The 15,353-nt window shown below is 47.0% G+C and overlaps 1 protein-coding gene across 2 annotated transcripts in view; it reads right to left on the bottom strand.

Moving 5' to 3' along the window:
* Nucleotides 1–1,969: 1,969 nt before the first annotated feature.
* Zzef1 (zinc finger ZZ-type and EF-hand domain containing 1) overlaps nt 1,970–15,353 on the bottom strand; it is a 127,134-nt gene continuing 113,750 nt past the window's right edge. For both annotated transcript variants that reach the window (XM_013347310.2, XM_026780042.1), the window contains exons 49-55: nt 14,401–14,544; nt 13,141–13,309; nt 12,450–12,548; nt 11,235–11,400; nt 6,368–6,521; nt 5,664–5,735; nt 1,970–4,444 (exon numbers count right to left, since the gene is read on the bottom strand). In XM_013347310.2, the coding sequence (XP_013202764.1) occupies nt 4,364–4,444; nt 5,664–5,735; nt 6,368–6,521; nt 11,235–11,400; nt 12,450–12,548; nt 13,141–13,309; nt 14,401–14,544 (885 nt within the window). In that variant the 3' untranslated portion in view covers nt 1,970–4,363. The remainder of the gene's footprint in view (nt 4,445–5,663; nt 5,736–6,367; nt 6,522–11,234; nt 11,401–12,449; nt 12,549–13,140; nt 13,310–14,400; nt 14,545–15,353) is intronic.

The following is a 15,353-nucleotide window of genomic DNA, read 5'->3' on the forward strand; positions in this document are numbered from 1 at the left end:
CAGCTGTGTACTGGCTCTCCAGCCACCTGATTTTCACCACCTGACGGCAGCAGGTTGCAGTCGGGTCTCCAAGCCCAGGGCTTTGTCAGCTCAATGTGAGCACGAATCCATCACCTACAGCAGTGGTCCTCAACCTTCCTAACTCAACCCTTTAATACAGTTCCTCATGTTGTGGCGATCCCCAACCACACAATTATTGTCACTGCTACTTCAGAACTGTAATTTTGCTATTGTTATAAAATGGAATGTAGTTATCTGATACACAGGATATCTGATCTGTGACCCCTATGAAAAGGTTGTTTGACCCCCCAAAGGGGTCATGACCCACAGGTTGAGAACTGTTGCCCTAGAACCTCCTAGCAGGCATTCAGTGTCTCTGTGGCAGGAAATGGCTCACAGCCATCCTGATGGCAAGAGGAGAGGGAAAGGAAGCATCCTATAAACAGAAATGAGATTTCTAGGATGGTACCCAAGGAGGGTATCATTCAAGGATGACCCCCCACGAGCCAGCACAAAGGCATTTTTCCTGAGACTGAAGAATCTACAGTTGTCACCCACAAACAGACTGGATTCTGGGGCAGGTGAGATGGCTCAACAGGCTAAAGCACTTGCTGTCAAGCCTGACGACCTGGACGCAGAGGGTGGGACCAGTTCCTACAGACTGTCCTCTGACCTCTATACATGTGCACCTGCATGCACAGATAATGTAAGAGAAGGATTCTGGATTCTGTGAGCAGGGATGGAGGGAAATGGGTAGGAAGCAGCAGTGGGATGAGCAACAGGGTGCACATAGGTGGTGCTCAGGCATGTGTAGATGTGGGCTTAGTCTAAGTCTGGGTTTTCCATGCAGTGTAATCATCTGGCTAGCATGCTGGGGCACCTGGGGTGTGGACAAGAGGCAATGGCGCCGGGCAATGGGACTGAGCCCTAACAGCTCTCTCTTGGCACTGACATGCACACATGAGGAATGCTGGAATTCTACCTCTCTCTTCCGCTGTGTAGAAGGCGTAGGTTGGAGTCACCTAGTGCTGCTATGACCTGCCTCTCAGCAGGGAACTTCCACACAGCTGTTCCAGGGCTTCACAACTAAGTAAAGGCTGTCCATGACACCAACAGGAAAAGCCAGGAGCCTTGCTTTTCAGAATTAAGCCCCATGATTCTCAGACCAAGTCAGGGTGAGGCTAAATTATTAGCCTCAGAGGGAGAATCAGAGACCTGGATGACCCAATTCCCCTGAGCACCATGCTAACCCAACCTTCCTACTGGAGAAGCTGAGGCTGGGCCCAAGCCCTGTCTGGGGCTCCCCTAGAGCCTCAGATTTGGGGGAGATGTATAGACTGTGGGCCTCAAAGGTAGGCTAGGCCCAAATTCCATTGAGAAGGCAAGTTCCTCCACCTTGCAAGATGGCACTGAGCCCAGGGAGGTGTCTGAGAAGGACACAGCATGGTCACTGGGAACTCAGACCTGAGGTAGAACAGTCTCTGATGATTTAGATGAAGCTGGCAGGAGAAGCAGTCCCAGGACAACAACAAGGCTTGGAAGCTACAGGAGGCTCAGAGATGACAGGGTGGTGTTGGGGTATCCGGCAGGAGAAGAATGAACTTGGGGACATTATTTGTGTGTCAAACCTGAGAGATATAGTACAGAATGGGGTGACTAAGGTGAACTCCTGGATTCCCTGGGTGGCCACAATGAAGGACAAGGCTCACAGTTCCATCAACACCCAGAAGCTGTGGCCTGAGGGACCTGCTGGACTCCTTCCCACAAGGAGGTGGCCCCTGGTTCTGTAAAGCCCATCTACTTGGCTAGGCAGAAACTCCAAAGTATATGTCACAAGAGAAGCTGAAGGGCCAGGCATGAGAGACATGGGCAGGAGATAGTGGGTTTAGGGCCAGCTTGGAGGATACAGTAAGACCTTTCCACCGGGGGACGGGAGCAGGGAAGGGAAGGGAAAAGGGAGAAATTCACATAAAGTTGTACTTTTTTTTTATATAGAATTTGTACAATATATTTCTCTTCATTTGCATATCTTATCCACAACTTAAAACATTCTTTTTACAGGCTGAACTCACTCAGCTGATATAATCAAAATTCTTTCTCTCAACCAAATAATAAAAATTCAAAATCGTAAACCCGTAAGAAAACAAATTAAAAACGATGATGAAAATAAGTCACTCCTCTCATTAGAACAGTGTCTGTACAATATATATGATCTGGAACAGAATTCTTTATAGATTAGGCACATGTTTCCACGACCCCTTATTCCTGCCAGCTTTGTCTCAGTCCAGGCAGTCTTGCCCCCTAAGAAGGGTCAAGGGGACATTGGCCTTGATGGAACTCCTTTGGACCTCCTGCCCAGGTTGGGGTCAGGAGAGATGGGCCTTGCTCAGCAGTGCCACCCAGTGGTCTAGAGAAGTGGAGGCAGTGGGCTGCAGTGACCAGGTCAGGGGGGGGCCCTGTCAGAGAGCAGCTGTGGTGTGTGAAGGGCAAAATGAAGCAGAGGGAAAGAAAACAGAGAGCGGTGAGTGGAGAAAAAGCTATGGGGTTCAGCGTTTATTTACAATTGCTCTTCCTGATGGGAGGGTGGGAGAAGAGCTGGGGCCACTGTCCCAAGGGAGGCCTCCAGCCCTGTCCTGCCCTGGCCATCTGCTCCCTCTACTCAGTCTGAGGTGTGGAGGGTTGTGAGTGTGCCATCTCCTCCCGCATCTTCTAACTGCTATCTTGTCTGAGCCACCGCGAGGCCTCTTCACTGTGCACTGAGACTTGTTCTGACTCTCACCAGAGACCTACTTGGAGGGAGTGGCATGCAATAGGGGCCTTCTCTGGGGTCTAGGCAGCTTGCAATGCCCAGGTGCTTTGGCAATGAGCAAAAGATGAGAAAGAGGTTCCCATGGGCTGGCACCCTGTCCCACATCATGGGAACTGGACTAGGATTCCTTTGATGTGAGGGGGCGGATCATAGGTCACCACTCCACTTGTTCCTGTGTTTTTGCAACCTATCCCCCCCCACCACCACCACTCTGTAGCCATTTTTCCTGTATGCTGGGGTCCATCAGAGAACCTAATTCAAGGGCCGGGCAGGTAGTGGTGCCAGAAGGCACAGCACCTTTGCAGAAGATGCTTCCAGACCTGCAGGCTCAACCTCTTCCAATCCAGTCCCTTGTCCACACCCAGCAGGGTCTTCAGAGGCCAAGGGGCACACTGTACCATAGCAACACAAGATAGCCAAGGAAGGTCCTGGCTGTGAGGAACCGTTTTTGCATTGGGCCTGTGAGGTGGGACATGTCTCTGGCCCAGACACCTGCCCTTCAATAGGAGGTGCCTCAGGATTTTTTCTTCCTGAAAGTCCTTGGCCTGATGCCAACCCAGCTTCCCACTCACTGTGGCTCTGGAAAGAAAATCATTAGCACTTCAGGGCAATGCTAAAGCCATACATGGAAAAATGCTAAAGCATTCACTAGAACTAATGTAGTTATTGCTAGACAGGTTATGGCCAAATAGCAAGGTAAGAGGCCCAAGGTGGTAGGTATGCCGATCACCATGACCTTGGAGCATTAGTATAATCAAGTATGTTCTGACTCCTGAACAAGGGCTCCTTTGAGGGCACTGTTGGCACTATAGGTGCTGGAGAGTCCCTCTATTTCTGTCACTTCAACACACACCAGTTTGTTCCTAGGCATTCCCTAGGGGCTCTCTCAGGGAGTCAGTGTGGTTCTCTTTTAAAAACATGAGGGGAAACAAAACCATATTAAAAGAAGTGAAGAAACGCAGATATATGTGCTGGGAGCTGTTACATGGATGACAAGCAGGACCTGTTGGCTGTTCCCAAGGGCACTGGGAGTTAGCCAGCTGACCTGTGGCATGAAGACAGCTTGGAAATTGGAGGTGGCTGGGAGGCGCTCGTGTTGGTTGTGGGTTGGTTTCCCAACTGGGCCACTGCTGCTGCAAGCTCTAAGTCTCACTGCAAGGGAGGCTCTGCACGAATGGCACCTTCCCTTGATGGCAAGCCTGGCAGTTCCGGCTCAGTAGAGACAGAATCCTTCCAGAGATTACTTCTAGGTCCTCAGTGCTGTGACTCCCCGGGGGCAGCTCTGAAGGACACTGGTCTCTATTCTCTGAGTAACTTTCCCAAAGCCTCTTGATGGCCCTTTCTGAGCCACTCAGCACTGCTGTGCCTTCTTGCACACATGGAGCCTGCACAGTGGGCCTTCTTGATGAGGCGGCTGCTTGGCATCCAAATGGGAGCAGGGGGTGGGCTCAAAGAGAGCTGGGTGCAGAGGCTGCAGGGGTTTCCTGAGCAAGGTTGGAGGTCTGCTGTAACCCCTGTAGACAAATTATTGAGTCCATGCATGCCACAGTGAGGCTAACACTCAACATTCCAGAGGCGGGTGGCCTTGTTTGGGTAGTTGATTGCCAGGCTGATAGCAGCGATGTTTTGCAGAGCCTGTGGAGGGAAAAAGCAGTCACCAACATCAAGGGCCATTTACTTGCTTACCCTTAAGTCCCTCAGCTGGAGGGTGGAGGTGAGACAGAGGTGGTGCCTCTCACCTAGAGGCTCACAGGTAAGAGTAAGAAAGGAAACAAAATCAAAACACACAGGAAAGCCCTGAGGTAGGCAGTAAGAAGCCATTGGCCATGACAGCAGTCCAATTGCTGAGGCAGTTCTGGAAAAGCCGTACAAAGGCACGGAAGGGAAGCACACAGTACACACGAGATGAGAGGTACCCATGGGAGCCCAGAAACAGCGCTGGGAAAGCGGCTGTCTCAGAAAGGCCTGGTAGGAAACAGAACACCAGTAAGGGAACTAGTCAGCTGTGGGGAGGGTCACAGAGGAAAATACGCCACAAACTCAATAGTATGTGTTGAGGGCAAGTCCAGTTCTCAAAATGCAGGCTGGGGCCTGAGGATCCCAGGCCTTTTGGGAGGAGTCACAGATTCAAGTTTTACTTTCACCATTTCCTGAGGGCACAGTACAGTTCCTTTTCAGGAATGAGCGCAGGGCAGACACAAGAATCCAGTTGTCTTCTATTGGGCCAGACATTAAGTAAGTTTTCAAAAACGGAACTAGGGCCACCCTCCTCAAAAATTATTTTGTTTTAAAAAGTTTTCTCAAAACACATTAACATGAAATTTTCTGTCTTAAAAACTCAATTGATACATTTTGAATGTTTTAATTTCAACACTGAAGTTAATTTATAACACTATACATTGTATACAGCATATAGAAGGAACAGCTTTCCTGGGCCCTCTATCATTCAGAAACACAGCTGTTAGAAGAGGAGTTTTCCTACCAGGAAAGCAAAGTACGTCCAAAAATATCTGAAATCTAACTCTATGGAAACTTCCAGGATCAGCCAAACTAATGTGAAGGCACTGGTTGTTTTGGTTTCACAGACACAAATTCTTGCTAGTGTCTTCTGACCCCACAGTTTAATATGAGTGACAGTGATGAATGGGGCTCCACTGCTCTGTGTGAGAGCCAGAAGGAAGTGACTGCATTGCAACCAAGCTCCATGTAAACTCTGGGAGGGTCTGGACTTTTCAAGCAACTAACCTCTCTCTTCCCTGTTCTTCCCCACCCCCACCCTGGCAAGTGATATGGTGCCATTCATCACAGGAAGATGACCTGCAGTCCAGCTCTTTGGGGACAGGGGAGACGGTACCTGTGCTGCACATCGGAGAAGGTGGTCCTCAGTGGTTAAGGCCAGCAGGTACTCCTGCAGCAGGCCAAGCTCCTGTGAAGAGAGCAAGGACTCTGACTGACAGAAGGCAGCAGGGCTGAACAAAGGACACCCACCAAGCAAACAGGGGCCCCAAGTGGGTAAGCACTATTCACTGCTAAGCACCTATGACACCACACACTCTACATCCATGAAGAAGCCTAACTGGAAGGAACAGGAACCTGGCTCCAGAGCTAGCCCTGATGGCGACTTTTCTCATGTCTCTTGAGGAGGACAAGCAAAGGGTCTGTGAAAGGCCCTTTCATATGGCAATTCAATAAGCCTATTGTGCCTAGGCAGAGAAAGACAAGGAAGAGGAACCTAACTGTTTGATTTTCCAGAAATCTCTGTTGTCAAGAGCTGCTCCAAGGCAGTCCTGACCCTCTTTGGCTATAGTCCTGACAAAATAAGCAACTAGGCTGATCTGAAGGTTTTTCTTCCCAGGGCTGGGTATATGGGTATGTGTTGGGGGAATGCTAAGTGGAGGCCCAAGCCTGCCTCCTTGTGCATCCTGGACACTCTGGGCTTGGGGACTGAGGTGTAAGCCTGGTCCTGCCATGAGCAGGAAGAGGGAAAAGCATACAGAGGTATGATCCTTATGATCCTTCCCGCCCAGACTGAAGGGCAAGAGATAGACGTGTCCTTACCTGGGCACGGTTCTCAGTGACAAAGAAGAGCTCGGTGAGGGCGCGGTGCAGGGGTAGGAGGATGCCAGGCTGTGTCACGTCCTCAAATAGGCCGTACTCCATGTGGGTAAAGAGCTGCCATAGGGGCTTCAACAGCGCAAGGTCACATAGGTCACTGGGGAGGGGGGGAATCATGGGGTTGATTTACTGAGAAGTAGGCTACCCAAGGTGGATAGTTAAAAGAAACAGCAGGTCAAGCTTTCCCTTCCCCGCCTCATCCTAAAGCAGCCATGCCTACTTCTCTCTGAAACAGCATGGGAGGAAAGGGGCAAACCCCCAAAATGATTCTAAGAAATCCAGAGAACCTGTAGTATGGTCACAGGAATTATTGCATCTTCTTTTGTTTTAACATTTATTTATTTACTTACTTACTAATTTAGAGAGACAGAGACAGAGACAGAGACAGACAGACAGACAGACAGACAGACAGACAAACAGACAGACAGACGGCAGGGGGGCGGTAAATACCACAGCATGCATATGATGGGCAAAGGACAACTGTGGGAGTTGGTTCTCCCTACCCACCACGTCAGGCTTGATGGAATGCATCTTAACCCACTGAGTGAGCTTGTTGGTCCCCTATTGTGTGTTTTTAAAAATGGTTCCTAAGAAGTCCTTCCAGTGACACTAGGAAAATCTCCAGGCAAATGTGTTTGTTTTGTTTCACTAGGTAGCCTAGGCTGTCCTTGAAGTCAAGACAATTCTTCTGCCTCAGTCTCCCATGTACTGGGATTATAGGTGTGAGTTATCATACACCTTAAGCTAAATGTTAAATGGGAAAAAAAAGCAAGATATAGCATATCCCATATAAAATAAAACTAAGGAATAATAAGAAAAAAACTATCAAATGGACAGGGAAGACAAACATGATTTTGATACTCATTTATAAAATAGAAAATACACTTGCAAACTTGCTAGACCTGAAATCTTGCCTCTAGGAGAAGCCCAATCCTTCTCAGACCTGTATGCAGAGAACCCTGAGTGTTTGAACCTGGAGTGTGGGGGGGGTTTGTGATCATAGTTCAAAACCCTCCAGAAGAGAAAATTAGGAGCTGAACAATATTCTGGGCTCACTATAGGGTAATATGCATATAATTAATGATTTTGCCATTCTCTTTATTTATTTTTTCTTCTGTACTTGAAAAAGAATCCTCCTCTTTGAGAGTTGTCTTAGCAGTCATTTCCCCCGAAAGGAGCACATGTTCATGAGGTAAGCAGATGGGCAAATTCAGTTCGACTTGTTTCACTGCTAGTTTCAGGGGAGCACTGGAAAGTGAAGTAAGAGGCATCTGCAGGACTGTCCTCCTCTGGGATTGGCCCTCTACTCTGGCCTCTGTCACCCTCAGGCCAGCAAATCTGTAACTTTCCAAAAAGCTAGTATGGCAAGGCATTCTGGGATATGTGGTATGCCCTTCACCCTCACACCCTCCACACTCCCTTCAGGACCATAATGGAGGTGTACAGGGCTATCAGGCTGGTATGGAAGGGCCAGTGGGAGCACACTGAGAGTTCTCCCTAGGCTCAGGAATATAGGGAGTCCCAACTGGAAAGAAGATCAATGTCAGCCAGCAAATTGTGGAAAGACATCTGAACCACAGGCAGGAAGGCCTGCCAGCCTGAAGACCTTGGCAATGTGACATATTGCTCAGACAGCATACCATCCAGGTCAATACTGGAAGCCCACGTGGAGCTAAGCAACACATAATGTCTGCATATGAGGACATGGTACTAGCAGCAAGCACACCCAGCCTTCTCTTACCCCTCCCCTGCTGCCAGCCTAGGGCTAACAATGAGCCATCACATTCTCTTCATGACTTGAAAATTCCTTTAAGCTTTTAAAAATAACAACTTCATATTACTTTTTACTTCAAGTATCATTATCCCACACTGGCTCACACTCCGTGTATCTATGCCTTAAAAATGTGAGAAAGAGCAACTCCTACTGGTCAGGGTCTGAGCAAGGGGGTGTAGGCGGAATACTTGGCTGCTGTGTATATAGCAGAAACCACCAATACTTTCCTCTGAGATGAGTACTATGAAGCTACAGCCACATTCCTATCTATTCAACACTGTAGTGGAAGTTCTACCATAGTAAAAGGTCAAACCCTGTTCCTGCACATTGAGAGGAAGAACTAAAACTCACCATCACAGATGCCATGACTGAGCTCTTGTTAATCCACACACTCACTCAGAATAGATGAGGGATATAAGGGCAACAGGCCAAAATGCTACAGCAGCAAAACAAAAGTCACTTTCTTTAGTCTGAGATGGTCTTACCGATGTAAGACTGGCCTTGAAATGTCCAAGCCTTCTGGGTGCTGGGATTATGGGCATATACCACCATACTCAGCAAATTTTTAAAATAATAATTATAAAAGAATAAAAAACATTAAATACCTAGAAATACCATACAAAATGCTGTATGAATTGTCTACAGAAATGTGTAAATTATTTCAAGGACCTACACAATGGAGGAATGATGTGGGATTCCCCTCTGTATGCTGTGAATATGCTTTATTACCACTGGCTAATAAAGAAGCTGATTGGGCCAATGGCTTAACAGAATATAGTCAGCTGGAAGAGATAAGAAAGAGAGTAGGCAGAGTCAGGGAGACACCATGTAGCCACCCAAGGAGAAAGATGCCAGAATGCCAGAACATTACTGGTAGGCCACAGCATCATGGTGATACACAGATTAATAGAAATGGATTAATTTAAGATATCAGAGTTAGCCAGGAATATGCCTGAGCCATTGCCCAAACAGTGTTCAAATTAATCTAGTTTCTATGTGATTATTTGGGTCTGAGCAGTTGGGAAACAGTCTCTACAGAAGAAGATAAAATGGCTGTGGATTAGGGGATTCAACTTTCTAAGGAATTTGATTTCCCTCAAACTGACATGCAGAGCCTCCTGGAATCCCATTATGAGAGGCTGGGGGTGTGGCTCAGTGGCAGTGTGGAAGGCTCTTCCTCTCACGTGGAAAGTCATGGGCTACATCCCAGTACCACAAGAAAAGTATCACAGGCCAAGAGAGAGGTTGAGAAGCGTGAACAAGAGAGCATATATGTGCATAAAAGGGTGGTGGGGACACAGGAAAAACTGATTTTCTTTTTCAATTTGAGACAGGGTCTCATTATGTAGCCTGGAATTCATTATGTAGATCAGGATGGTCTCCAACTCACAGAGATCCAATTGCCCTGCCTCCCTGAAGGGATTAAAGGTATGTGCTATCACACTAGGCTAAAAAAAATTTTTTTTTAGTCTTTGGCTGTATGTATTTGTATATGATCTATGTATGTATTCGTGTGTGTGTGTGTGTGTGTGTGTGTGTGTGTGTGTGTGTGTGTGTAGATGCTGTCAGTGTGCATGTGGAGGCCAGAGGTCGACATCAGGGATCTTTCTCAGTAGCTTTGTACCTTACATTTACCAATTTCTCATTAGATATATTCATGTTATTTTAAGTGTGATTGTTTTGCTTGAATGTATGTATGTGCACCAGCCTGCAGGCTTGGTGTCTTTGAAGGTCAAGAGAAGACACTGGATTCCCTGGAACTGGAGTTACGGATAGAAAACCACCCGTGGGTGCCGGGAACTGAAGACCTGTGCAAGAGCAACAAGAGCTCTCAATTCAAGTGCTGAGACAGCTCTCTGGCCCCATGCACCTGTTTTTTGGGGGGTGGGGGATGAGTTCAGACCTCACTGAATCATTGCAGCTGACTGCCCAATGAATTACAAGGACCTACCTGCAAGTACTGAAGAGCTGAACTCAGGTTCTCATTCTTCTGCAGACACTACAGACTAAACCATCTCCCCATTTTTTTACCTTTTTTTTTTTTTGAGACAGGGTCTCATGTATCCTAGGCTTCCCTAGAAATCACTATAGTTGAGGATGACCTTGATCTTCTGTACATGAAGAAATTAACGTGGTAATAGAAAAATGAATAGTTAAGTTCTGGGTAAAAAGATTTGTAAATCACTAGGGAAAAACTGGCCAGTCACAATGGGGTTATAAATACCTAACACAGCCTGGAACATGCAGGCAGATCTCTGAGTTTAAGGCCAATCTAATCTATATAGTAAGTTCCAGGCTAGCTAGAGCTATATAGTGGGACCCTATCTACAAGCAAGCAAGCAAGCAAGCAAGCAAGCAAGCAAGCAAACAAACAAACAAATAAACCGAAAGCAGAAAAACACACCCCCAACACAGGTCAGGAATGATGCGGTATACCTGTAACACCAGTGCTCAGGAAGCTATGGTTGGGGAACTCAGAGCTCTAGGCCAGTATGGGCTACATATTGGTCTTAAACACAACCAAAATATAGGACAATCTTGACGTAAAGAACTAAGCTAAAAGACTTCCACAATTAAATTAGTAGATATATAAATCAGTCATAGAGTTACAGTTATTAATACAGCACTGGCTTACAGACAAGGAAATGCCCAAAGTTATAAATACATGGGACCAAAGGTAACAGTACAGAGTGCTCAGGGCAAACTCAAAATAAGCAGAGAGCCAAAGCAAAAACTTGACGCCAGAAACTCAAACTCAAATACTGGCATTCACCCCAGGTGGATGGCAGATGTCGTGTGAAAGGGAAAGTGATTAATATTCTAGAAAGAAACAGTAGATGCTTTTGTGATATTTGAATGAGGCAAAAATTACTTACAGGGCACGTTAAGTTAGTAGTTTTTCAGTAACTTAAAAGAAATGATGGATGAACTCAGAAACACTAAAATTACATTTGTCTTTTTTCCTCAAAGATGGCATTAACAAAGTAACTAGGAAACAGTGGGAGGAGTTCAGGAACTGACCCTGGCACTGCCTACCTGTGGGTGCAGCACTGCACAATCCTCAGCAGTAGGTGGATGGCTTTCAGTCGCTGATGACCAGTCTGGCGGCAGGCCACACCCACCAGCCATTCCCAGATCTTGGCCAATGGGATGTGAGGTACAACCCTTTCTTCGGACAACATCTGCTTCAAGATCTCAAATCCTGGCACCATGCCGAAACACAGACATTTTAAAAACAATTATTAACATTAAGTTTCATATTTTGTAAACTGTACACATTTTGATAGGGTGAAATAATTTATATTTTGGCTGAAATCAAATTTCTTTCTTTTCTTTCTTTTTTTTTTTTGATATAGAGTTTCTCTGTGTAGCTTTGGCCATCCTGGAAACCAAATTTCTTTTGTAAAATAACACAAAAACAACATTCTCAGTTCCTCATTTTTGCAAAAGGCCCTGGTGTTGGGGAATATTCAATCACACTATGAACCCCAAGTTTGCATTCATGTTAATTAAATAAAATTAATCTTGGGTCAGGAGGCTGAGTTAGTTGAAGAAAGCAATCAAAGCACATCAGAGGGCATCTGGAAGAGATAGGGTACCGGAAGTAGTAGGGAGGGGTTCTGATGGTGTGGCTTTTTCTGTTTTGTTTTTGGGGAGTGGAAGGACGGGCCTTTCGGGAGTCAGTAAGGAGAGAAAGTTAGCTAAGTGCTACTCTCCGAGCTAGCAGGTTTTCACCAGCCTTTGAGTCTCAAGTTTTATTTATAAATAGAATGGTAGAGATTTAGTTAGAGCTGCCTTTAGTGGCAGCAGCAACAGAGCCAGTGCCTGAAGGAGCAGAATTCTCACCAGGCTGCAGGCTGAGCGCTGGGCTGCTGCCAGAGAAGCAGGCCAGTAACTGCGGAGTAGCAAATGCTGACTGAAATAGCAGTAGATTAGGGAGGGCACAGTCACTGTGCCGAAGATAAAACAACACCCTGGCAAAACAAACAAATAAAACCAACCAAACAAACAAACAAAATCTGTGTCTTCTTTTAGATCCTGACAGAAGGCTCTTATCTGATCATTCAAGTTTGTAAGTAGTCAACCAAGTCCTGGTGAAGAAAGCCAGACGCATGGGTTGAGAGACACTTTTGGAAGGCCTTAGAAACAATAGCTGCCTTGATTTTAACAGAAGTCAGTAACATAATGGCACCTCTGGGCAGAGTGTGTTTGGCTGAAAGAGCATGCAAACAGAAAGGGCAGAGCACACACCTGTCTGGAAACGACCCAGGTGTCCAGCTGTCACAGTGAATCGGTAGCCCCACTCGGTGTTGCTCATGTCAGAGGTAAATCGGTAATACAGAGTATCTCCTGGATCACAAAAAAACAGAGACAGGTCAGGATACGGGAGCAACAGGATGGCAGCTGGGGTGTTTCTGATGAAATACATTAAGCTGGTGTTAAAATCCTCTAATAATTTCTCAATTTTATGCTTTTTAAAAAGTTTATTTTACTTTTATTTTGGGTAATTGTTTTGGGGTGAATGGTAGTGTGTATGGTAGGCATGTACATGCCAAGGTATATATGTGTAATTGGTTCCCTTTCCATCACATGGGTCTTGGGGCTTGAACTTGGGATGACAACTTGGCAGTAAATGTTCCTACCACTGAGCCATCTCACGGCCTCAACATTATGTTTAAATGCTTCCTTTGAAGTCTATACAGGCTGGTGAGAAGGCTCAGTGGGCAAAAGTACTTGCTGACAAACCTGATAATGTGAGTTCAATCCCTATGATCCATGTGGAGAGAACTGACTCCAAGTTGTTGCCTTCTGATCTCCACAGGAGCACTGTGACACATACTCAGCCCCTTAGATGGATGGATGGATGGAGGAAGGGAGGGAGGGAGGGAGGGAGAGAGGGAGAGAGGGAGCAAGCAAAAATTTAAAGGAAAAGTCTGTGTACCTGGAAGCTCAAAATCTTTCCACTTCTGCTGGGAGCCACTGAAGTTGTGTCGGTCCTGCTGAAAGTCACTACTGCTGGACATGGCTAATTCATCACAGCCTTCCTCTGTGTTGCACTGAGGATCAAATTTGATTGAGAGGTAGATTGCACCAGGAATGTGAACTTTATCCTAGGGAGGGAGACAGAGAATATTTCTATCACTGTCACTAGCTACCACTGTGGTTGTCACTGTAACCAGGGACATGGAGCATGAGCAAACCATAATCCCCCCTCCAGCTCTGTGCAAGGGGCATAGTGGGCATCCAGGAAAGGTGCAGAGGAGGGTGCTTCCAGGGAGCTCCCCAGGGGAGGGGACACAAGAGCATCAGAGTGCCTTTCAGGTAGGGTAGCACCGGAGAGGTCTGTGTGCTCTGAGAGTGGCAGGAGCATGGCTTCAGGTTTACGGGAAGGCCATGATCATGTGGATAAGAAGAGGTGTCCAGACTTCTGGAGAACATGTGCTCTGATCACAGCTTGAAGAAGAGTCACAGCTGCTAGGGAGCCAGGCAGGGTGGAAGGGTGAGATTGGGAGGAAACACCAGGAGTAGCCCCAGAGGAGAGGCCAGTCTGGGACCATCAGAAAGGCAGAAAAGAGTACAACTTGTTAGCTGAGAGAATGAGGCAAGGAGAGAAGAAGCTTGTAAGGCAGAGGGTGAGGAGGTGTACACCTCTGTGAAATAAGAATGTCTCAGCTGATCAACAGCTTCTGAACCAGCCTCTGTGCTCCTGTCCCAACTGCTGTAGACTACTCCCATTTAGAAGCTCAGGCCTTGCCAGCTCCAGCATCTCCAAAGGGCTAAAGGTGCAAGACAGTGTTGAGTCATGAGAGTAGCTGAGGTGGCCCACACCAAACTCCTATAGTTCTCTATTTAGACACAAATTCAGGATGGAAAAGATGAGACTGTGAGGGCTGGGTAATTAAAAAAGGGGCTAGTGCCTCCAAGGTGTGGCCTGATCATCAGGAGACAGAGAGGTTGGTTCTGGATCCCCACACAAACTCACTTCTGGAAGCAGCTGAGGATTCACGCAGAGGAGCTTACAATGGGAAAGTATATTCTCCTCTGGAGCCAGGAGATCACTTTTCCCTGTTAACACAGCTAAATCTGGCGAAGGGGAAACCTGCTACCCAGGCCTCATGGCAACAGACAGGAGATGAGGAAATGTGTTGTTAGTTAGGACTGGTAAGAAGAGGGAAGGGAAGGTCTCTGATGTACCGCCTACCTCAAAGCTGGTGTTGTTGTTATATGGGTGTTTCGATTCCCTCACTTGCACCTCCATTCCTGGTTCCTCCATGAACTGACATGCAGCCAGGGCCATGGTCCCCAGCATGCCCTCTCGGCAGCCCTGGAGCACTTTCTGCAAGATCTGAGAAGAAAGAAGGTGGTTAAGAGCAGGGAAACCATCAGGAGGGAGGGAGGGAAGGAGGGAGGGAAAGGGAGAAAGAGGGAGAGGGAGAGGGAGAGAGAGAGAGAGAGAGAGCGCCTACTTCAGTCTGAGATTCACCTGAAGGTACTGGCACCACCAACTCTACCCCAATTGCAACCCCAGTAGTCACCTTTCAACCAGGTCCTGTTCTGAATCAGAATAATGCTACTTTTAGAAGACCCACAAGAAAAGAAACAACTAGAGATGTTCCAGGCCTCTGAAGAGCTCATTACTAAGCAGGTGGAAGAAGCTATAAGTAAACACTACAGCACACAGAGAAATGGCCAAAGTGAGGAGCTCTGGGGACCAACAGGCAAAAAAGTACATGTGCAAGCAGGGGTCTGCAGAGGCAGTGACTGCCACTGCCCTTCATGGAAGGTGAATATGGCTAGAACACTCTGCCAGTGCCTGCAGGGCTGTGATGCGGGCAAGCAATCTACGATATGCAGAAACCAGTGGTCCTAGGTGGGCAAAACAAGGGTCAGAGAACACATCAACCTCCCCATGCTCAGCATATTGAACAGGAGGGGGAGGATTGGGGGGCAAATATGACCCAGGATTTCTGCACCTGAACTCGAGGACAGAGTGACTAACCCTGCACCAGAAGGAATAAGTGTACAAGGATGCTAAGGTGTAGATCAAGATGTTTTCTGCTATGCTGGGTCCTCTGCTTCTATGCTGAAGTGGAAATGGACTCTAAATCCGCATTATTTAGATATTTATTTTACGTATATGTATGTGGCTTCAAA

The sequence above is a fragment of the Microtus ochrogaster genome, chromosome 7 (genome assembly GCF_000317375.1).
Source record: "Microtus ochrogaster isolate Prairie Vole_2 chromosome 7, MicOch1.0, whole genome shotgun sequence".
Taxonomy (NCBI): domain Eukaryota; kingdom Metazoa; phylum Chordata; class Mammalia; order Rodentia; family Cricetidae; genus Microtus; species Microtus ochrogaster.